Source organism: Lagopus leucura, unplaced genomic scaffold (genome assembly GCF_019238085.1).
Source record: "Lagopus leucura isolate 7727_CA_CO unplaced genomic scaffold, USGS_WTPT01 Super-Scaffold_100012, whole genome shotgun sequence".
Classification (NCBI taxonomy): domain Eukaryota; kingdom Metazoa; phylum Chordata; class Aves; order Galliformes; family Phasianidae; genus Lagopus; species Lagopus leucura.
Genome location: NW_024962267.1, coordinates 8114963 through 8139917, shown reverse-complemented (window position 1 = coordinate 8139917; position 24955 = coordinate 8114963). Strand labels below are relative to the sequence as shown.

The 24955-nt window shown below is 38.2% G+C and overlaps 1 protein-coding gene across 9 annotated transcripts in view; it reads left to right on the top strand.

Annotated features, from left to right (window-relative positions):
• The first annotated feature begins 391 nt into the window (after positions 1-391).
• The window catches only part of PDE1A (phosphodiesterase 1A), a 200853-nt gene continuing 176289 nt past the window's right edge, over positions 392-24955 (top strand). For 6 of the 9 annotated variants that reach the window (XR_006179598.1, XM_042874547.1, XM_042874549.1 and 3 more), the window contains exon 1: positions 884-929. Coding sequence is in view for 5 of the 9 variants with exons in the window: in XM_042874547.1 (XP_042730481.1) it covers positions 926-929 (4 nt within the window). In the remaining 4 variants the exon portion in view is untranslated. Of the gene's footprint in view, positions 418-846; positions 930-24955 lie in introns of those variants that run through there. The other 3 variants (XM_042874543.1, XM_042874544.1, XM_042874542.1) reach the window with 3 other exon arrangements.

Sequence of the window (24955 nt, the reverse complement as noted above, 5' to 3'; positions counted from 1 at the left end):
AAAAAAAAAAAAAAAAAAAAAAAAAAAAAAAAAAAAAAAACCTGAGACGTTTATATTTCCTCCCTAAATGATTTGTTAGGAAGGTTGAAGAGCAGCACTCCCTTGCTTTTGTTTTTCAGCTATCAGAATTTAAACGATACTTGAAGTTACACAGTTACACACTTAAATGCAACTTCTTTTCTGTTTTCGTGTTTCGGGTATTCACCGCCATGGAATCTCTCGGCTGGGTGGGGACGTTGGGCTGCTAAAGCTCCCTTAGCACAGGATGATGCATAAGGTCCCTGGGGGGTATTAAGTGAAGAATTCTTAGTGAAACATAAACATGTTAATACTAAGTTAGTATACGTAAGTAACTGTCATGTGTTTCTTCCTTTATTTCAGCTCAAGTTTCACTTGAGGATTATAAGCAACTGCTAGGTAAGCAAAATCAGTTATTGCTATGAATCAATATGCAGATAGAAAGCAATGTTATCATGGCAAAGGGTAAAAGCTTTCGTTTTAGCTTGAGGAATACAAGAACAAGCAGTCATGATTAAAGTTTAATAATGACCTTAGCTTATATTAAAGTAATGAAGGTACAGTGGGTTAAAAAAAAAAAAGCACACCTGAAAATATTCTTTAAATTATTTACTTTAATTTTTAGTGGTAGGGAGTCCAATGAGTCAGTCATTCTGCTGTTGTCTTGGTGGTTTTGAATGCTGAATTTGAGTGTGTATGGAAACTGCTGAATCATGGCCTGAACCTCTGATCACCTGAGGCGAGCACTGTGTCAGCCACGGGAGCGCAGGTGAAGGCAATTCTCCTGTGCTGCCAGAAGGGGCGGAGCCTGGCTCCATCTCTCCTAGACCCATTTAAGGGCTGATTACCGGGGGGAAGGATCTCTTCTGGAGATCCGTCTTTTGGAGTTTTGCAGCAAGCTCAGGACATGGGTAAGCATTCTATCTAATCTCTTTTTGTTATTATAATCTGCTTTGTCAAACTCTCTTGGTTTTTTTTTTCGTAATAATAACATCTTTATATTCATTGATTATACAGAGTGTTAGTGAATATAGGGAGTAGACTGCTACAAAACTATGGAGGTCTGGATTGCTTTAGCAGCTAGCTATCCCACTTTTATCACGTTGCTTCAGTGTTCTACAGTTGATATTTTGAATTAGTAAATAATTGTTTTAAAAAGCCTCACTTTTTTTGGTAATTGCATTTTTATCCAAATACGTGCAACTAAATGGCAAAACTGGATTATTTCTTCTGTATCTTTCTTCATTGTACTAGTAGTATGTGACGGACTGAGCTATGATGTAGTTGCTTATCATTAGTTAAGGAATGCTTCTTAATGGTTTGCTCTGTTGCTGCTCAATGTAGGTTTTCGGTGGGCTAAGGGGAACAGAAATGTTCTCCAAAGTTTCATAGAGTTTGGTGCTTAACAAATGCCTGAAAAAAAGCAGAAAGGCTGTTGTAGGTTTAAGTATGTGCTAACGACAGAGCTTCTGGTAGAAGGTCATAACGATCTGCAACTCTTCCGGCTTTGTGACTCGCAAGCCAACTTCATTCCTCTGTTCTGTACTTCATCTGGTGTAAAGATTGTACTGCAGCCTAGTTGAGCAAGGCCGTCTGTGAATGCAGTTGATGATACTACCTTCTTGTGCCAATTTATCCCGTTTGAAATATCAATAAGAACAGAGCAAAGTTCATTCTAATCTTAGTGTGTCATTAGCAATCACACACTTGAACGAGCACCTGGCTGAATAATTTTGATATTTATCTGTTTCTACTTTTTACTACATCAGTTTTGCATCAGCTTTAGAAAGTTATACTGTTAACTATAAATAATAGTTGTGAAAGCTTCTCCTTCACTTGACTTACAACAGAAAGTTTGAACTGAATGATGATTTATGTAATTAAAACCTTGACTGTTATACCCAGTCTTTCTGTTGCATTCCTCTCTTCCTTCCAGTGAGGTGACTGTGGCTCTGTAGAAGCAGGTAAACTGACTTTAGTCCTGTGTCAGCACACCTTTTCCCTGTTGTTTTTCACTCGTAATATTTTCAATATTTTCAAACTATTTTTCAATAGTTTCTTCAAAATTTCTTCATTGTCATCTCTCTCAGATCTTTCCTACCCACACACAGGTAGTTGTATCTTACTAGGATAGCAACATTCATACCTTTATCTTGTTTGGAGATGGTTTTAAGTTCTTCATAAAATCCGTTCGATCTTATTTTTTCCTGTTGCGCTGTTTTTATATTTTAAAGGTGATGGGAGGGGAACATCTAAGATATTTGCTTTTGAATTAGGACTATTTAAAATAAAGGAATCTACTAGAAGTACGAAGAAAAAAATGCTAACATTATCACAAGGAAGAAATAAGGAGATGGACCACTGATTGCATTTTTCACAGGTATTTAGAGAACTAAATTGGTAGGTTGGTATCAAATACGAACGTTTTTATTAATTTTCAGCTTAATGTGATGCATACTTAAAATTACTTTTTAATTTTAAATTGAGAAAGCCAGTCGGAAAGAGCGCCATCAGATGTGATTTTGTGGAGTATATAAAATGTTTAATTAAGTAGTGAAGCCATGTAAACCATCTGTTTCTGTTTAGATAGTCAAGATGTTACAGAGCTATTTCTTGTAATTTAAAACATCTATGCATTTTTGATTGCTTTAAAATTAGCATTCAGCTTTCCTTAGGACTTTTTCTTTCTGCAGTGAAATATGCACTAATTGTTAGCAAAGAGGGTTTTGTGCAGAAAATCTGCTAATTACACTGCATTTGGAATTTTCACCTTTGGCATTTGTGTTCTTTACTTCTTATTAGCAGTTATAAGAAGTTGAAAGCTACAGAAGGCTGTGGGACTTGGAAGGTTTCTGTATGATGGGTGGCAGGTGATTTAGGATCTGGCCTTTATTGTTTTTTTTCTATTCATTGGCTGGGCCATTTCCTGTGAACTATTTCACTGGTTCTCACTGGCTGAAAGTGCCATAGGATACAGCTATTCATGTAAAATAGTTCCTGCATCAGGTTGCTAAGGAGTGAGAGGCAGCAACTCGTGTTTCATAGAGCTGGCGGGAGGAGTGTGAGCAGCACAGATACTTTTCTTCAGTCATTCCTGGTGGTAGGATTCCTGGGGGACCCTTATCCAAATGAACCCTCTGCTGAATCCAAAATAACCCTAGAATCCAGAGGAGCTCAGCAGGGGCTCCATAGCCTTATTACCAGATTTTTGAAAATGTGAGATGAGTGGCATTTGGTGTTACAAAAAGGCAGGTCTTCATTTTGTTGGAACTTTTTACTTTATTTGAAGCTTCTCTGGTGCAACTGAAAAGGTGTTTGCAAGGTGCTTGTCAGGGAGACAGCTTCTGGCAGTTCAGAAAAGATGAGGAGATAAAAATGAGGTACATCTGTGGGGGCAGAGGCTTCCTGTAATGTATGTTTCAGATTAAGGGTTTCTTCATGGTTCTTGAACACAAGGCTGTACTTTCCATCTGACTTGGTCTGCCACTGGTTGATCTTTTGAATTTCAGATTAGTTCAGTTTACAGTGTTTTTTCCTTGTATGGCTGTATTTTGTTTTCAGACTGCCTCAAACATACTTAGAGGTGTTTTAATATGTGGTTACATAGATATGTGGATGTTGTATAAAAGCATGAAATGTTGTTTTAGTAGGGTACAATTTTGGTTTTGAGTTAGTGTTCTACAGGGTTTTCTACAGGTGTGTTCAGAGGTTACTTTGTAGTCTGCTTAAAGATTAAAAATGGGCCAGATCTAATTCACTAACTTTCATTTCCTCTACCTGTACTAAGGCCTTAAGTTTTCATTTTGGGAGTTCCACATTCTTAGCATCCTGTTTAAATTCTACTGACATGGTTTGTGCAGTATGCAAAATGGCACTATTTCTCAATGATTCTTAGCTGTCTGGCATGTTTTGGAAACAAAACATGAGAAAACACACTAATAAAACATAGTACAGAGTAGCAATGTTTTGTTTTCCTAAGATTCTGGTCTCTGCACACTGCTATGGTCCCATGAACAGCCAGTCAAACGAGGGGACTTCATAGCGCTGATAAAAATGAAATGAGGCAGGCCTATGTTTGCCTTCCTCCCTCTGCTCCCCAGCTTTCTCATTTTTCAGTTCAGGCTCTGCTGGCCTCTAAGGGTATGCTGGGCTGTATGACTTGCTCCTACTGAAGCCCTGATGTCCAACTCTACATTCACGGGCTTGTTTATAATCAGGTTGTGCCCTTTGGGCAGTGTGGTTACTCCCTGTAGACCAAACTTAGCTAGCCTGTAGCTTTGACTAGAAATCCTGCTTAGAAGAAGCAGAGAGAAAAGCTAGAAATAAAGAAGAGTCAGTGATCAGGCATGTGGATTTGGAGTAAGCAGAGCTGGAGGTTTTCAGGCTAGAGGATATACAGTCATGATTGTCAAAGGTAGTGGAGGTATTGGGTTGGTTATTTGAAGATTAATACTTTTCATATGAATAGCTTAAGTTGTGCTCCTTTACTGTAGTTATTTACAAAAATGGTTCCTTTGGTGTTGCAGTCATTATCCTTGTAAATGTTCTTCAATGCAAGGGTTTTGTGACTGGGGATATATGGTGCTATATGAAGGGTAACTCCTCACTGACATGCAGCTCTGTCACAGCTGTACTCCGCTGGTCCTCGTGCCTTGGTGTTCCTTCATGGCTGTTGCACTTCCAACCTGAGCCATCACTCAGTGCAGTGGAAGCCATATGTTTTGGACCAACCTCTATGTGTTCTCATGCACTCTTGGAGCAATCTATCCGGCAGCTGTTATGCAGACTAAAAACACAACTTTCTGATGTCACTGAGGTTTAAAATCATCCTCCCTCAGGGATACTAAGATCATTCCTTTTGTGTATTCAGTGATTTACCATTGAGAGATGGAGCAGGCATTAGTGTGCTGTTATTGGCAGTGTTAATGCTGCCCCTTCCTTTTTGCAAGCAGATAAATGTTTATCCACTATGGATGTATTCTAGCACTGGAATATCAAATTGCATACGGGTATGTGCCATATTGACAAGGCCTGTTACCTTTATGGTAGTTGTCTCAACATGCAATAAGTTTTATTTGTATTACATATCACCCTTCATTTGATTTCTGAAGGTAACTTTATAAGAGAAAGCATTCATTTTTACTGATGACATTCATCTTTGTTTATAATTCTGACTGTAAACTGCTGCAGTTCAAACCTTTACTGAGTTAGTAGAGAATTCAATGCTGATTTCTTTGCATTGCCCATCTCCTTAGTTTGTACGTATAGTTTTGATGAAAAGAAAATCTTTAAAAAGACTGGGTAAAAATCAATGTATTTTATGTTTCTTGTGATTCATGTTCAGTTATCATTAATGAGCCTGAAGAACAATAGCCATCTAAATTTGGCTCATTAGTTTGGAACGGATGGTAATGGTACTATTTTTATCTATATTCCTTTAAAATTGTTCCCTGTACTCCTGTTAAGCATTTATTTATGGATCATGAATTTTAATTCGTGCACTGAATCATTGTATACTTCTAATTTCTGTAATGAAATTGTAATAATATGAAGATTTCTAATAAACACAAGCTTTTATCAGTATCAGTTCAGCAAGTTTCCACTTCAGACACTTGCAAAAAAAATACGTGTGCTGAAGTCTCATTACTGGTGTTTCGGTGGTCCAGTTTGAATGCTGGGCAGGATTGTAGAGAAAGAGGGGTTGGTCTTGATGATCTTTAGGGGTCCCTTCCAACCCCTACAATTCTGTGATTCTGTGGAAGAGCTCTCCTGGCCCTATGCTGTGAACTGATATAGGTCTATTGAACTCACTGTGTCCTCATCTCTGCTTTGGGAGCCTCAGCTCAATGCTTCTCTGCTATTTGGAGCTTGACTGAAGCAAGAGTGCTCATGTTTGACTGTAACTCTGTTGGTGTTTGAGGTGAACAGTAATAATCATGACTTCTGGTAAGCGAACGATCACGATATTAATAGGGCTGCTTTCAAAGTAGGAGGAAACTGCTTAGTGCACGTGGTCACATTCTGCAGGTGCTCTGCATTTCTGTGCATGTTAAAAACAATGGCAGCACTGAAGTGCTGTACATCTAAAAAAAAAAAAGCTGTTTCTGTGTGCATTTGCAGGATTTAAGTCTGTGAAATCAAGGTAATAAACGTAACAGTTGTAGAAATGCCATGATGTATTAATGTGATCCAAGAATGTCTTGAAATATGGTTAAAGCTGAAGTCCCTGTGATTCATTTTTGTCATGTAAACACGCATTCATATATAGATTGCAAATCAAGATGCTTCCACCCTGACTGCCTTTGATGTTTATTGTAAACATGGAAGCAATTTTTAGCTGGCTGGTACTTGTCCAAACATGCAGTATTTACTGAGAGCTTTGTCGTTGCTGTTAGAGCAAACATCTTTAATGTTGCTGTTCATTTTATGACACTGTGGCCTGGGCTTCTGCTGGTGTGTTGGGGTGCCTGAGCACAGGCGCTTGTCTGAAGCACTTGCACCTCTCAGCTTTGCCTCTGCTCTGCTAATTTGATGTCAGAGCTCCTCAAGGTGTGCTGCCTTGTTTCTGGGTTAGGAGAACAAAATGCTTTGCTTCTGCTCAGCCCCAGGCCTATGGTGCTGCCCGACTTGCTGCAGGCAGAGCACGGAGCAGCTGAGTTGGCTGGCAGGCAGGAGCTGGCTGCTGAGGCAGCTGCCTTCCTGAGGGCGCCTACAGTCCAATGCTCTGGAGCAGCTAATTTATTCATGTTTGAACATACTGTTTGCAGGACATTGTCATAAAATTAACCACAGACTAAGTGTTACTGTGCAACCTGATGGTGTACTGTGGGATGCAGTGCACAGAGGTTTTGTGAGGCACATTGACTGAAAGCCTTCTAAATAAAATATGGAGATAGAAAAAGAAGTTCTCCCTGAAGAAGTGTACTTTGGTAGTGATTCACTCCTTTGACTGTTTTTCAAAAACTTGCCTTCTAAGCTTTAATTACTGTTGAGCTAATAATGTAAAGGCATGTTCTTATGTTCATATTGATTGATAAGTATCCACTGACATGAATGAAATAAAATCAAACTCAAGGTTACTGTAAGGTGAACTGCAATTACTTTAAAAAAAAAAACCAACAATAAAAAACCCTTTAACCATGCTCAAGAGGAAAGGGATGCTTTTATACAAACATCCTTATTTGAAGTTAAATGACATTTTATACAGATGGAGGATTCCAGTTCTACACTTAGCTTCAGGATTTGGAAATATCTCGTTTATTTGGATCATCTGGTAGATACATGGAAGAACACTTTGCTTTGCATTTAGAATTGATCTGTACAAATGCATAAACTCGTTTAACTAGTAATATAAAATTTTCTCAATTGCGCTGTCTGAACTTTTTGAGGGAGACACTGGCTCAGATGTTGGGATATTTAACTGATCTGTGCCATCTTTTTTTAATTCCAAGTTGATATCTGAGATGAACGCAAGAGGGAGCCCATCTCACAGTTTTCTGCATGGGGAGAAATAGCTTTACAAAGATAATGAAAAGACTTCTACTGATGAGAAACTTAGTGTAAAATCTCCTCTGCCTCTTAGATGTGAAAAAAAATCATGGTACTGTAGGACATTTATTTACAAATAACTTCAGAAATTTCTCAATTCATAAACTTTTAATCTCAATATTATTAGTTTTTGAACACTGGGGAAGATGTATGATCTTATGCACAATCTTATCCTTACATAACAAGACAATTTATAGCCCTTCTCTTCCAAAGGAAGAAGGGCCCCAGCTCCTGTGAGTGCAGCAGGAAGGGTTTGTGTTTGGGGCATTCTACTTGTGCCAGCAGTGTGGAAATATGATGTTTTTGAGATGGGCAGAAAGTATTCCATTTTTGGCTGTGAAAGCATATATCTTGCATGTAACTTCCCACTCCATATCAATAGGCATGTAAAATATGGGTGATGTAGTGATAGGTTTTCTTTTAAGCCATATTTTAACTATCTAGCTGTGCATCCACTGTCAACTAGCAACAGACAATGCATAGCATTGTGGCACCTTAGAGTTCATGGCTATGGTGATAATTGAATTTTAGCCAGCTGATTTCACTTATTTCTCACTAGGTAAATAGGATTTAGAACTTAGCAAGGTACTTGTCTTCTACAACAGGTTGCTTAAGGTTGTACCTACACTGAATGATGTTCCTTACTAACCTCTATGAGTGGGTTTCTGTCACAAGATGCTTCCTGAGTGAGGAGAGAGGATGTGCAGGTGGTGGTGCCCACCCAGCCACCTCCTATTGAGCTGTCATGGTGTGTACTTACATCCAGAAGACAGGAAGTGTTCCCAGTTTTGGTCTGGACTCACCCAAAGTGAGTGAAAGTCTGAATCAGAGTTAGAAGCACACATTAGTTTCAGCTGCCTGGCCTTGTATGCACTGCCCTGGATACATGTGATGTTTTCAAAATTTATATTAATAGAGAACAGTGGGGAAAAACTGTTCTGATAAAATACTAAAATGGAGAATCAGTTCTGAGTGACAGATTCATATTTCATGTAGCAATTTGCAAGGGCTTTAGTACTGAAGACATTTGATCTCCTGATTGCATTTTATGTTAGTTTCTTGGTTTATATGATTGTATGGGAATTGTTGAGTCATGGCCTGGACCACTGATTGATCACGTGAGCAAGGACTGGGTCAGCCCTGGAACCACAGGTGAAGGCAATTCAGCTGTGTGACTGGAAGAGGAGGAGCCTGGCTGCACCACTCTTAGACCCCCCCCCCCCCATTTAAGGGCTGACTGCCACTGGGGAAGGTTCTTTTTCTGGGATCCCTCCTTTTTGGAGTTTTCCACTGTGAGCCTAGATCCTTGGATATGGGGAAGCATTTATTTGATTGTCTCTTCTCCACCATGATAATCTTTCCATCTATAACACCTGTAAAATACTGTCCTAACTACAGTACTTTTCCAACTGTACATTTGTTGACTGTATGATGATAAAAACAAAGTCCATTAAAAAAATCTGTTTAGAAACTCAGTATTTAGCATTAACTGCTTTTTACTTGCATTCAAACCATTCTGCCAGGCTCCTAACTAGCAGTGACCATCTCTTCAATGCTTCACATTAGCAGATTATGTAAGTGTGTTCTGCAGGTTATTCACAGGGTAACTTGTACCAGCATGGTTTTTACAATTTAAATAGGAACAGAAATGTATGTAATTTGTCAGGACACACTCTCTGCATCCATCTGTTACTCACTCTGCTCTTAGAATGCTCTGCAAACTTAAAAGAATATTCAGAAAATACTAACCCAAACATCTTACCTCAGTGTATATAACATATGTCACTATGAACTATGGTTGCAGTTTAGTCCAGATTATTACCAACGTGCCTTCTTAATCACGGAGAACCTGACTGGAATAGCTTTGCTAAGATTAATAGGAAGTATTTAAAATAGTAAGAAATCACAGCTGCTTATGCTTTTTTTTTTTTCAATTGGAAGCTGTTATGGTTCCTTGTGTGTGTGTGTGTGTTCTTCCATATTGAAATAGATGAGTTAGCAGTATGTACGTTCAGCGCAAAGCTGTTCTTTGTGTTTCTTTTGTCATGGTTTGAAGAATAGCTTTGTTTCCTGCTCTGTTCTTATCACAGAATGAGCACAAGTTGTTAACTCTATAAACCCTTACGGTGCTCAGCATGGATGTATAACAAGGTTGTAAATATCAACCAGCTGATTTTTCACAACAGGCTTCTGAATTGCAAGGGTATCTTTATTCCCATTTTAATACTGGCCATATAATATGGTACTCTGAAGATTAATGCTGAAGTAAAACTTATTTTTATGTACAGAAAAAGGCAAGGAAAAAAAAGAAAAAGAAAAAAAGCAAGAACCAAAACCCAAACTCAGGACTAGATGCATGTCCTGTTCTTGGTTCACCTTCCCTTACAGAGGTTATCAGCCTTCCTCTTTTCCTGAAATAATTTCTGAGCCGTTAACACTGATTCAGTAGTAGTTCTTCCTTGAAGCAACTTTTCTATCATACTAAACTGAGCTGGGGGGGGTACCATCATACGAGCACTTGGACAGCAGACCTGAGAAGGCATGGCATCCTGTCTCAAGAACAGCCATAATCATCCAGAAACTATGGTTTTAAAATTCTTCAGCTGGTACAGTGATACTGAGAATTTAGTCCCAGGTTGGCAGGCTTCTTGAAGCCTAATAAACTGTTGCATGTCAACAATATTTTGTGACTAATTACTGCTTACCAACCTTTGCCAATTGCAGAATATGTGCTAGCTTGCCTCACAGAGGCTGGTGAACCCCAGTTTCTGTTTGTCAGTTCCCTGTCCAACCTCAGCCTCCATTTACCAGCTGCATTTGGGGATTTGGCTGTAGAAGTTCCAGGACTGTATTGTTCAGATTGCTTTTCCTGTTATGTGTGTAGTATAGCGAGCCTAAACAGAACTGCTTTACAAAGGTTTTGGTGGCAGGATTTTGCATATGGTGAAAGTAGTGTTCTGAATTCTAGCCGTTCTGCAGCTGCCAGTTGACTGGTACTGATATATGGTATATTCAGGGACTGGTGGAAGACTGTTCTTTTCCTATTTCAGCAAGTTCTGAAGTTCAGCTTCAGAGAGAGGTTGGTAGATCTTGGAACATTCTCAGGAGCTAGAGGTAAAGCTTTCTGCATGTGAGTGAGAGGAAGAACCTCTCATAGAAATCAAGGCTCACAAGTAGCAAGGGGCTGAGGTTAAGCAGCTATGAAAATCTTCTAAAAGCATAATTTCATAGGAAAAATGTTTACTTATCTGAAAGACTGATAATTCCATCACTAGCAGTTCATATGGCCTAACTGCTCTTCCCAGTAGAGAAAGCAAAGACAAATACATTGTGGTGATTACAGTGAAAAACAGTGTTTTGCAGCTGACAATTTGATCTGTCCAATAGTGTTATTGTACTCATACCTGTTGTAGTTTCCATGGAAATAAAAGGGAGGCATTACTTTTGGAGAGACCTATGTAGTTCTAGCTTTCTGCAGCTGTTTAAAATATATTTATTAGTTGTTCCATGCACTTCTGAGTTTACCCTTACAAGAAGAAAACTCATAACTCAGCATTTTTTATATATTTACTGTTATTCTGAAGCATATTTTGTTTGCATTCCCTCCCACTGATGTGTAAAACATGCAGAATGGTGGAGAGGTTGCCTCAATAAGAGATCTTGTGGTAGAACTTAGTATGACTGTTAGCTATCTTGGCCTCAGTGTGTGGCAAGAGAAATAATAAGCTAATGACATTTGTCTTTGAGCAGTTACAGGAACCTGTGTTGCCCCTTGTAGTACCAAGAAAGTTTATGTGGGTTAGGATTTAGTTGGCTGGACACTCAGGGATATTTTACTGCTCGGAGTAAACAGCAACTTCTTGAGATTGGGCTCTGTTTAAATGAGAGAAATGTGCTGGCCAGTGTACATAAGGGATCTGGTAAACAGATGATGAGCCTCATTCCAGTGCCTGCCTTCTAGCTGATTCACAGAATTTGCTAAAGGATTTTGTTTAATCTAATTGATGAAATATTTCTAAAACAAATTGTCCAGGACTGCATTTCAAAGGCTGCTGCAAATACAGATATTCTCACTGTCTATCTGTGATCAAGCAGGTGTGTACTTTATTTGCTTATTGTCAGTGTCACTTATGGGGTGTTTTTCCCCCTCCATGTGAAATATTAACCCTAAAAAAGTCTTTTACAGGATCTTAAGTTTACAGAATATTTGTTTTAAAACACTGATGAACTAAATCTTAAGTTTCTGTAACATGCCTTATTTTATATTGCTTGCCTTATGTCTCAAGTCCTGGATAAATACTCCTTTGTCAGTTGTAGGAAATACTCCCTATCTACTCATGCAATCAAAATGTACTGGACCATTTTCTTTTCTAAATCTTTGTTTGCCATGTGCATTTTATGTAGCCATTTATTTTCTAGCACATACCTCTGGAATACAGCAAAAATTCAGATCAATTAATTGTAAACCTAAATAAATTCTTCTGATCTGATATTTTGCCTGATTTGAACCTACATTTTTCACTTCAGAAAATTTTGTGTTACGCGTGAATATGATTGGAGGAAACTTTTGAGAATCTTGTATACCCAAAGATGAGTGAGAGCAGGTCTAGCTTTACTTCTGACCAATAATAACATTTTTTTTTCTTCATATAATTCCACAAGCTAATTAATTACTTTTGCAAATGAAACTGCAAATGGGTTCTGATAAATCATATTCCACAGTGATTAACTGTGTGATCTAGGGTTACTTGATTAAATGCATTATGCATTTGTTTAGAAAAGACAGAATGTGTCACAGCAAGGGAAAGCTTGTTCTGACATCAAGTTGTATTTTTCACAAAGGAGCCACTGCATATTGATAGAGGCTGATCTTTCAAATGTCACAGGTTAAACTAATGCACGTACAGAAATGGACAGAGGGCTTTCTATAAACCCTACAGCATTATCTAGTGAGTATACGTTAAGGTGGATAACTTAGTCTTGGCTTGATATTTGCCTTGCTTTTACCATTCTAAAAATGATGAATAGAAGGAATCTTAATCCTTCTTATTCACCTTTGTAGTAGATGAGAGAAGCCCAAAGAAACTGTGAAAGGCAACTGGCTTTAAAAATATGGAATACATAAATTAGAAAAACAGAAACATGGATCTATACTTACACGTACTTGCGTATGGAGGATAATGTGATTTTCCATGTTCTCAGCTTTATGTAGAATTACTGATGCTTTTTTGAAGGAGATCCTATTTGATAAGTATAGTTTCACTTTTCCTGCCATTTTTAACCTTTATTTCTTCTTGAGTATTATTTGATTATAATAGGTACTGCTGTACCTATTATCTATCATATTATGCATTTTTAATATTGTGTATATTATATCTATTATATTATGTACCTATTATGCACATGTTTTTGTTTTTTTTTTTTAACAAGAGTGACCACAGTAACATGTGATTACTTGTTTCTGTACATGCAGAAATCCCATGGAAGATAGCATTAGCAGAGTAATACAGCAGAGAACAGTAGAAAGTGGTTATTTCAGGAGAGACAAGTGGTCCATTAAATATTTCAGGTGACAGGAATCATTTACACTTTTTTTTTAGCTAAGTGATGCAATGTTAATGTCTGCTCAATCATTGTATTAGGACTTTAAAACTATTTTTTAATCTGCATAATGCAGCTATGGATTTATAGGCATTAATATTTTGCTATTTCATTCTCAATAGGGCAAGATCAGTCTGCTTCTGTCTTTTCCATTTTGTGTACCACACACGGTATTGTATCACAAAAGACAAAAAGTAACAGTATCACAAAAACATTCAATTTTGGCAACATGTAGGTTTCCAAAGTTTTCCCCCCCCACCTAATCTGGAGAAAGTGACAGTGGCATGATGCCTCCAGTGTGGTGTATAGTGAGGCTTGTATTTGTGAGCTGTTACTCTCTTGGATTAGAATGAGTGAGGAAAAATAAGGAGAAAATCCATGTGGATACAGATGGGAGAAGGAAGAAAACTGTAACCCTTCATTCTAAAGAACAGAATGCCAATAGAGTTTCATCATCTGGGATGAATATGTAGAGCAGAGGAATGTTGCTACCTGTCAGTTCCTTGGCACAATTGAGTGCTGAGGGGGTTGTCTTGGTGTTGCTTCCAGCTGTAAGTAAAAGCCTTTGATAGTTACACAGTGAGAGAAAACAGAGGTGCAGATATCCAATAGTTTCAAATGCATGCATTTCCTTAAAGATACCAGTTTGTGTCTATGAGTAGTTGCATTGCATCAGTCTTATATGACATGAATGTTGTTGAGCTCAGTAGTGTCTGTGTATGACTTTTCTATCAATTTAGACATAGTTTTGTCTCATTTTAGATATAGTCATGCAAGTTTATACAAGTAACTCTTCCTGTTTTCTTGTATCTAATACTGAGCATGTGACTCAACTTCTATTCAAAACACAGAGGTGAAATCTAGGAAATTCTGGGATCAAAATTCAACGTTATGAATATCTATTATGTCGAGTGTTGGAAAGATTTAATTAAGTCATTATGCACAGTTGAATGCCTCCCAAAATTGTGTTCAATTATTATGAAGCACATGGAGTTGTTGTAATCACAGTCTTTGTGGGATTTGATAAAATACTTTTATTAGCAAAAACTGAGAGTCCACCTCAGCTATGAGAAAACTTCATTATGGCTTTTGCAAACCTAGTAATGGAAGATAAGCTTTATGTCATGGAAAGTCTGGTTGGTAGGATGTTTTTTAGAAAGGGAAAATGTTTGAGGAATAAAGATCCTAAAATTTTTTAGTCAATGATAATTAAACAGAAGGTTTGATTTTTAATGCTGAGGTTTTTGTGCTTTTTGCAACTTTGAGTAATCAGACTCGCATTTCAATTTCCTTGGGGAACTGTGGGCTCCTAAGTGCTCGTGTCTTTAAACAAGCCATGCTTTCCAAAAAAGGCAAAAATGTCATAGAAATGACATTTTAAGATAAATTTTATTTTTCCACATTAAAGTTTCTTGTTGAAAGGCATAAGTTCCCTCACCCCCACCCTCTTATGGTAGAAATAGATACAAATTAGCATAACCACTTCTGCATGATAAATCATTGTGGTAACACTTGTGGGTGACCATAAAGATGTGACTACAGAAGAAACATTGAATAAATCGAATTGTACTTTTTTGGTTATTAAAGAAATTTAAAAGCCTTTCTTTTCACGTTCTGTGAAGTTAAAGAAGCTCAGATATGCTTAATTTCCCTGAAGAGCCCTCAGCAATTGTAAAGCCTGAAAGTGACATTAAAGACTGGCATGGAAGCGTGTTGGGAAGACAATGAAATTAACAGTTCAAACTGCAGATCCTTTAGTTTCTCTGCTTTACGTGCTGAGGTTTTTACACTGATTAATTCACACTCCACATCTGATTCATTCAGTAGCACACCCAGCCCTTGCTTTCACGTTTGGAGTGCTGACTGCTGAGCTGAGCTACTATTTTGATCTCCAAAGCAGGCTCTTGGTTTTGAGTGTGCGCCACTTATCCCAAGTTTCATCTTTAGAATGAAAAGAACAGTATTACTTTTCACTTCAAGGAAATGTACGTGCTAAAAGAAGATCTTCAGCACTCCGCCACTGCCAAGGGCACGTTATGGAACCCAGTTTGTGCAATTCTTGTTGATGTTGGCATTTTTCAGTACCTCTTAATGGAAGATAGATAAAAGATGTACCACCCATGGATAGAATTTCCGTTCAGATAGCTTAACTAATACCATGTCTCTGGCTGTGTTGTTTTTAAGATGGGCTTCTACTGAAAGGAGGGATCCTGCTTTCCCCTCCACCCTCTGCAGTATGTTTTGCCCCATCCTTTGGACTGCTGCCAATGGAGCACGCAGTCTGCTAGAGCAAAAAACCATTCTGATTGAAAATGAATCACTTTTATGGCTTTTGCTGGTCTAGTTCCAGACAAATCAGCTTTCTGAGAAGCTTATGATTTAGCCACAACAGTGCTTGCACTAATACAAGGGAAACAGCAGTAATACTCACTTAGGGGTACTGGGAAGGAATTTGCTCTTTTAAGTAGCAGTGTGGTAGGTCAGATTCACGCAGTCCATTGAAGGACATTCTTAGCTGACTGGCATTAAAAAATAAATCAGCTGAAGCAGTTGCACTTATGTGGCTGTAACCACTTATCTCTAGGGTCCTTCAAAGCATTGGAAGTGCCTTTCACCTTTTCTGCTTTCGTTGCTCTGCCTTCCCCGTGGGGAGTGTTATATATGACTGTACAGCTGATGCATGGGAAAGCACAACAGCTGAAAGCTCCTTCCTTTCCAAGAAGTAAAGGTCTGCTGTTGTTGCTGTGCGAGGAAAAGAGGGGTTTTGTGTGTACAGGCATTTTTCCCTATGTCTACAGCAGCAATTGGGCACTAATATGGTGATGGCAATGAAGCTTTAAATGAGAGAAAAAGAGAAAGCTGGTTTCCAAGAGAGGTAAGCACTGCTATTAACGATGTTAGTGTTTGGAGTTTTGTGTTGCTGTATATACTATTTTTTTGTTTACATCAGTAGTTAAATCATTGCTTGCTGTGACCTAGGCAGATTTCCTGCATTAGACCTGAGGTTTTCTTTTCAAAGTGTCCCTTCAACAGATGGCTCCTTACCATCCTCAAGCTTCTCTTCTGAAAGTAACCAGCTCTTAGGGGAAATAATTTAATAGCTGTATTGTAGGCATGCAAATTACCTTCCATAGCATTAAACTAGCCTACATATTCAAGTCAGGACTCTCAGCCCATCTGTCAATAGATTCTTGCTGCAGCTGCCCCTTCATTCAGCTTTTTACCCCATTTACCCCAGTTTCCTGATTTCCTTGGCAGTGTAGCAGTAACCTTTAAGGGTCCAAGCAGGAGGTATGTTTTAGAGCAGATCGGTTTATTAGTCAATACCAGCATGCAGAGTGTTACCTGCCAACCTTCATATCTTCAGAGTATCTTCAGAGTAGTGCTGCATGTAATCTCACAAACATGTGGCCAGATGTGTGATAGAGCAGGAGTGAAGAACTGCTGCCTTCTGTGGCAATGAGTTGTCAAGTGCCCACTGCTTTGTGGTGTCTGCTTGCAGGTGCTCACTTGTGGTGGGCAGGCAGAGCTGCTTACTCCTTCCTAGGCTGCTGCTTTTGTAGGGGTAATGGACGCTGCAGGGTTTATTTTTGTTGCTAAAGTCAAGGGTATTTTCTCAGTGTATGCTCAAGAAAGAATTTACCAAGTTAATGTTTGTTTTTAGAGCGCTTTTTTTTTTTTTTTTTTTTTTTTTTGCAAGTGAAAAGGTTGGAATGTTTTAGGGGAGCCTTCATCTGTAAGTGACAGAATGTAGGCAGAATTGAAATCCAAGTTCAAAAAAAAAAAGTGCTGAAAAAGAAGCAAATGCTTCAGTAATGGAAGTATTTACTATCTTTGTTCTATCAAAGCGTGTAAGGGATACAAGTATGTGACTTGCTTTCTTTTTTAACCAGCAATTTATTGTTGCTTGGAAATCCTCTTAAGGCTTCCTGATACCTTGCCAAATCTATAATTCATTCAATTTATGTATCTATTCTTATAACACGAGCTTGCTCAGGGGTATATATTTTTCCTTTTTTAGAGAGCAAGAGACTTTCTTTATTATGTTTTGGTGAGTAGAATAATAGGGCCTCAATTTAACCTTAGGAGCCTTACTCTTGTTTTCAGGCAGTATTTGTAATGCAGTACTTTGTGTAGTTTATGATAATCCTTTTAAGCAAGCAATCCTTATCCCATATTTGTAACAACATTTTTATGAACTACATGATTCATCACCAGCCTCTGTGAAATAGGCTTTATTCATTGATAACAGCTATTGCTAGATGCTGTTTCTGTTCTTGTTCTTGTGTATATCAACAGTGAGACACAATCAAAAGGTGTGGGATAAAATCCAAACATTTGGAACTTGCTTGGAAGTGAATTTTGGATTGTTTTATTTCAGGATGTATTTCTCTTATCATCTTGCTTTATACTCTCTTTATTAGATATTATCAGTTTTCGAGCTCTGGTGTTAATGTGAGCTTTGTATATTTTTAAGGTGAAGGAAGGAAGACCTTTTAGAAGACTTAGTTCTGAATTTTTTCATTAGAATTGGAGAATTTTTGTACTAGAAAAAGCAAATAATGAAACACCAGTGCAACAAAAGAAAATATGAGAAGCATCTTGTTGGTGATTAAATTCAGGAACTTAATAGGCTGTCACTGCCAAAACTTATACAGTTCAAGTGTTTTTACAGCTTAACTACTTGGAAAAAAGAAAAGGCCATTTGCATGGCATATTCTCAGACTTCACAAAACATTCACTTTTACCCTCTGTTAGTCATGAATTTCAAGGTGCTGCTAAAAATGTGCTCTTCCTGCTTCATGACTCTGAAGAGAAAAGCTTATGGCATGTTTTGCAAGAAATATTTAGTGATTTTTTTTTTTTTAAACTTTTTCTTAAATTTCAGTGTTTGTGGGTGGTGAAACAAAATAAAAGAGTTTTAAGTGTTTTGGGAGGGTATTTTGATATCAAATGAACTGTTGTTCTCCTTCCTTTGCCTATTTGCATGACCCCTAATGAGAGTAATTATGAAAGTTACCAGTATTACCTCATTCTTTAAGATATCTCAAGGGTTTGAGAAGTTAGTTGAAAAGAGTGTTAGCAGAACTACTTAGCCTAAGACATATATACTTTTAACTACTGCCCTATTAACGTTAGTTGTAAGCTCTGAGCAGTTGGGTTTGCACCTGCAAGTTTTCTTGTGGGCACAAAGGTACAGCTTCTTAGAAGAAATTCTGCAGCCTTACAATAGCAGAATTTACTCCTTAAAACCTCCAGGTAGTACAGACACATCCTTAGTACCTGTAGTTGGAGGTGAATTCTGGGCTACAGTTACCAAATGAGCCGAAAAGCTGTGCATAGTACTGTCAGCACTGTTTGTAGGAAAGAAGCAATAAATGCATTGCTTGTTTTAGCCATCATAATGGCCATCATTTTTTTGCAATCTCACTGCACGTGAGATGGGAAGATAGAGTTCTTACATGAGAATTCAATTCAGAACTAAGTTGCAGTATATTTAAGAACAGAAATCACTCTAAATGCAGCTAAGTATAGAAATGTGTAGTAAAATGAATAATAAATGTTTCTGAATTACATCAGTATGAACAGAGTCCTGACATTACATGGTAAGATTGTGTTCAAAATGTCAGTGATGCCCCATCTCTGGAGGTGTTCAAGGCCAGGTTGGATGGGGCCCTGGGCAGCCTGGTCTAGTATTAAATGGGGAGGTTCGATACCTGTCGGATAGATAATTTTACCCTGCAGACGCTTTTTCCAAACGCCAAGGCCTTGGCTCAAACGCTCATTTCAAATAGCACTGAAATAGTTTTAGTTTTGTTCTGGTGTAGAACAGCAGCAAAAACCCTTGAATTTCAAAAGGTGTTGTTAGAAATGTTCTAACACAGAGCCCTGTTGAGAGTGAAAGAAATCTCTTGCTAAAATATTAGGCACAATAAGGAACTTACTGTTTTAATTATCTGTTTACTGAGACATATGGTTTTCTTTATGAGGGTTTGGAGCAGGGACGATGAACATCCACACAGGAACTGTTTGTCAGCTGCAGCTCTATGTGACCAGCAGCACCTGCATGTTGGCACAGCACAGAGGCTCTTCAGGGACCTGAACCTGGTAAAACAAATTCTGCCTTTCCATGTCCTCAGAGCACGTTGGGGTGATAGGCACCTTCCTATGAACCAGGCTTGAATTCCTTGATCTTGGCACTGCTGGTTGTGACGTGTGTCCTGCAACCACCAACTGAAGTCCTTGTCTCCTGGCTGCGTCAGCTGGGGTTTGGCAATTCTGAACTGCAAACTCTAGCCTTCGTTTGGTGCACTGAATGAAGAACAAACAAATACAGAAGTTTAAGCAAACTATTTGCTCGCCCCTGTGTTCCAATTTTTAATGTTAGAATGATAGGAGTGATATAATACCTTGGGTAAACTGAGATAGAAGACCCATCATCTGGAAAAAATGCAGTGATTTCTGGGGCGCTCTTTTTGTTATAAATTATTTTTGTTGTTGAAACAGTTTTATCACTTATTTTTCTCCCTTAGAGATTCTGCACACACTGAGGTGCTATCTGATTTTTCATGCTGGGGCTATTGTAATCCTCAGAAGTTTCTGGAAGATTTTGACTGAACGCTTCCTGACTAGTTACTGTTTCTGCTGACAATATTTTTTCTAAGCTGTTGCAATTGCTCTTTGGAAGGCTATGGGTGTGTGGTAGGATTCACAGATGTTGTGCAACCATTTTGTTTTACGTTTCCAGAATGATCTGTCTAGAAGCAGAAGCACTTCTGGCCTTGGCAAAAAACACCTCTGTTCCATTCCTACTTTTCACCTTATTTTCCTCTTGTGCGAAATGCTCTTTGGCTAAACACACGACAAAGTGTGGCATTACTCTGATTTATGTTGGTGGGGCAGGAGAGCAATAGGCTAAAGAGCCCCCATGGGCCAGACTGCACAGCTGTTTGGAGCTCGAAACTGCCTTTAAGTCTAAGCTATATAAATTGCTTTGTTGCTGTAATAAAGTTTCTTGTTATGACACAGGCTGGAATTCTTTAAAGCACACAACTGGTATTTCAAATCCATCTCACGGTGATATGGGTTCCAGCATTGTGCACAAATTGATTGGGATTCATTGTCTTGTATTCTTATTCTGTAACCACGATCCAGGAAGTTTCATAGTAATTCAGAAGCATCTTGAATCTCAAGTGTTCTGTTGACCTTAGTCCTGGCAGTTTCAACATATTTTTCCAGTTGAGCGGTAGACTGTAAATCAGGAACACTCTGGCAGTTTTCCAGGCTCTGTGCTGATATATGTGCACCTCAGAGGAGCCACGTGCAGATTTAATTTTTACAAAACTGAGCTGGTGACAGCCCTGAGCAATCTGACCTCATAGCTGACCCTGCTCTTTGAGCGGGAAGTGGGACCAAAGACCTCTTTTTGACCTGAATTACTCTAATTGGAAGGTGTATGTGTTCCAACTTCATTTTTATTTGGCTCTCTTGTTGGTCGATTCTTCTCCACAATGGGACTGCAGGAATCCAGGTTTAGGAAAACTTTCCATCTGAACTCCATGAGAATCTCATGCAGTAACAGAAAAAGGAATGCTTGCATAAATGGACCTGAGAATTGACTTCCACCCTCTTTAACAAGAGAAATATTTTATTCTACTCAGTAGTGCAGTTGCCTTTTCCTTCACTCATTCATTGCTGCTTTTGACATAGATAATCTTAGTTTTGAGCCAGAAAAGTGAACCCTTTGTTACCTGTTGTCATTTTTCTACTTTGTCCCGTCATTTGCAGTTTTGATCAGTGTGTCTTTATAGATAAAAGCAACGCATATGCTTTATGCTCATGAAGTAGCTGTCCTTTGGGCCTCATAACAAAGTGGTGACATCTTCTGTCCACCTTCTGGGCAGCTGATGGATGGTCTCAGGAGTCCCTTCCAGTCTCAACTGTTCGGTGACTATGCAAGTGTTTTTGCAGCAAGAAGATGGTAGTTCTTATACTGGATTGTACTCATACTGATCCTAAATGGTGTTTTTTCACTATATACATCATCTCCAAGGAGTTTAATCACAGGATTATGCCCCACTATTGATTTTCATTCAGTTCCCATTGACTCCAGTGGGAATGATGATGGCAGAACATTACTCTGGAGAGATCAGTGTTATTCTCAAGTCTCCTAGCACCTGATTTCCTACATGACTGAAGCTCAGTGCTTTTAAAATTTACTGCCTGGTGATATTTTTAAAGGACTATTTTGATTTCATAAACCATCCCTCAGCAATCATGGAATACTTTGAAGTCAACTAAATAGTACAGCTGGGAGCTCTGTTGTATCTGTAGTGAAATATGAACAGTGTATAGCATCTGGATACAATAAATCTGTCAAATTGTAACTGAAAAAACAAGGAATCAATTAAAATTTAATATTCTACTTGCACAGGGAAAAGCCAGCATTTTACCTAGAAAATTTCTTTTAATATTTTTAATAAGCTGAATTGTTGGTTCACAACTGAAATTAAACAGCAATAACTGCTTTATTTTAAGTTACTACAGCTTAGTGCTTGTGTAGCTTTTTTTTAAAAGAAAAAGAAAATTTATAGGAAATCCCCACCAGGTAGAGGCACCATATATATATATATATATATATATATATATATATATATAAAATCATAGAATCGTAGAATTGGCTGGTTAGAAAAGACCTTAAAGACCATCAAATATGTGCTGAAGAGTTTAAAAACACGTAAAAAAATATATATACAGTAGAGTTTACGGTTCATTACAGCAGTAATGAACTTCATTTCTGATTCTTGACCTAACTGCTGATGCTGTATACAGCTTGATAAAAAGACTTCCATTCCTTTCCAATTTCTTTCTGGATTTGCTAAGAAATGTTCAAGATTTGATTTTAGAAGATTTCAGACAATTTCAATGTTTATTTTTCTTTGTGACTTACTAGAAACTGGGAAAAGAAAAAAAGGCTTTTTAAGGAGTGCCCTTTAGAATGTCTCGTTTGGATATTTGGCACAGAGAGCTCCTGGGATAGTGGATAAGCCTTAGTTAGTTGCCTATATGGTTCACGGTCCACAAACCCACCACCTACTTGTTTTTGGTGTGCTGTTTAAGTGTGACACAGTTACCTTGATTGCAGACTCTGAGTAAGGGAACTGAAAGCTCTGCTGAAGCTGTGTGTGAAGGGGACAGCAGCTAGCCTCCTTGTTCACTTAGGCTAGTGTTAGGTGCATGCTCGGGTGGACTGCTGTAGGATATGCTTGAAGTGTGGCCAAATTATTATTAGTATGGGATCCTGACAGTGGTGACAGGCTGTGTAAGCCTTGATCATTCTGAGGGAATGATCCCAGGCTTTTAGCAATCTCACAAATCCTCTGTATATGGCAGCAGTCAGATATGGGTATCTGATTTTCAGGAGGCAAAGACCAATGTTCCACCTCTCTGTCAAAGTCTGGTGCCAGTCTGACAAATAGCATGGATATTTCAGGGTTTCTGCCATACCACAAATGAATATCTCCTTCTGGAAGTTGGCCATGCCAAATTCTTGAGGCTCTTCATACATAACCTTAATACTGTGCAGTATGTTGTGTGACTATAGAATGAGTAGTGATGGTTCATTTAGTTTTGTCTGTGCAAGACTTGCACGCTGCGCTTGTCTTGGCTCCAGTGGAAATATTTGTACTTGTATCTTCCTGTGTTACTGGTTACTGAAGTAGATACATAGACCTCACCCTCGAACCCAGCAGGTGCCTTTGATAATCTGCATAATTCTGAATTTAAGTATTTTCTCATCTGCCAGCACTGTTGGTGGGATATCTGCTATTGCCGTGATGTCTGTAGCTCTGATTTGAAAACTCTGATACCAGTAGAATGCTCAGATCGGTCCTCAGTTCATTCCTAATGACCAGCAAGTATGGTGTAAGGTGTCTCAAGCTGCAGCATTTTTGCCTGCAAAATAACATATGTGAGATCTTTTATATGTGGGGGGTAGGGAGCCCTTTCAGCCCAGGCATGGAATGTTAACAGAAACCTTGAAAGTTGCAGTACAAGATGGTACTGAAGACTGAGCCAAAAACTCTACTACTGGTACTTAGAATAAATGCAGACTTGGAAGCAGACGAGACTGGTTTCAAGGGTTTTAAAAAAATAAAAAACAAACAAACAAAAAAAAGTAGTTGATATATGTGAAATGCAATTTATTTGGTGAATGTGGATATAAGGTAGACTTTTAGACTAATCATGAAAAAGGTGTAAAAACTTGTAAAAAAAAAAAATATATATATTATATATATATATAAAATATATATTTAAATATATATATAAATATATAATTATATATATATATTATATATGTGTGTGTATGTATACGCCAAGAGGAGACTCCATTGCCATCTACACTGCCTCACTGTCACCCACATCATCTCTCCACCATTGTGTTTATCCCTGTGAAGATCTGGGACACTGAAGTCTCACCATGACGTCCCCCTATGCTGATGTGACCCAAAGGGGCAGTGTAAGGCTGATCATAACTCCAGAGGAAAAAGCAGGCAGCAGAAGGCTTGTATATACCTGCTTTGACTTAGTAGGATTTGAACTATAAACGTTAGTTTCACATTTTGATGAGACAAATAATTCTTTGATCAGACTGTTAAAGCTTTAATAAAACTAGCCTAAACCATAGCTTTGCCTTTAAAGAATGTTCTCCCTTTTGTGTGGAAGATGTTGGATAGAGCATGAATCAGCAGCAGGGAGCGCAAGCCACCTTCACTCCCATCCTGTGTTTTGGGGGCAGTATGTGGGGAACAGTTGATATGTCCATGAGATACACAGCATAGAATGGTGTAGTTGGAAATCAGTCATACCACATTTTTCTTTTTCCTTTTTTTTTTCCTATGCTTTTTTTTTTATTCCTATGTGTATGAGCAAAATCTTAAGGAAAAAAAAAAAAAAAAGATTCTGCTTATGACTAGGCATCAGCTATCTCAAAGGGCTGAAGAGGAAACATTTGGCTCTTTTGTGATTATAGTATTTTTCTCTGATAATTTCTGTAGCATGCTAGTTGGCCTCCTACTTCAACTTCTGAATGGCAGCTGACAGCATTTTTTCTTCATGAAAAGAAATTTTTAATGGGTTGTACCAAAAATAGCTGGAACTTGCTGTCTTATGTGAAAAATACAGGATATGAGTCATTATCAACAGTAGGAGACCTTAGATCCTCTGTAACTTTACATATCTTCTGTGGCTGTATCAAAGGACTGCATTTAATCTGAGCAGCACATGCTCATACCAGATAGCTACAATAGACAATTTGGCTCCCACTGTCAGGTTTTATAGCACGTATTCTGTGGTGAAACCTACTCCGCTCTTCAAAGAAACTTAAAGAGGAACTTTGAAGAAGTTTGCAACCACTCAGTTCCTTGTAACTTAAATTAAAAGTGAGGTAAATTCAGCAATTGTTGGTTTGTCTTCTGAGGGAGAACAGTCAGAAACTCAGACTTCAATTCTTTCAGGAGTTTCTGATGTTCCATGTTCTTCCAGAGGTGTCACTTTTGTCAAATAAGTGATGTCTACCAGTGAATCGTTAAGATTTTTACTAATCTAACATTTCTAGCAGTCAGAGAGAAAGTAATCGTAACTGCAACAGCTTCTGTAAATCTTTACTTGTAAAACTTTTACTTCAAAAATATATTTCCTCTCATACTCTATTCCCAAGAGTTGCATATGGATTTTGAAATTCTTGAATGCGAGTCTTTCATAAATAAAGAAGGCAAGGCACCAAACA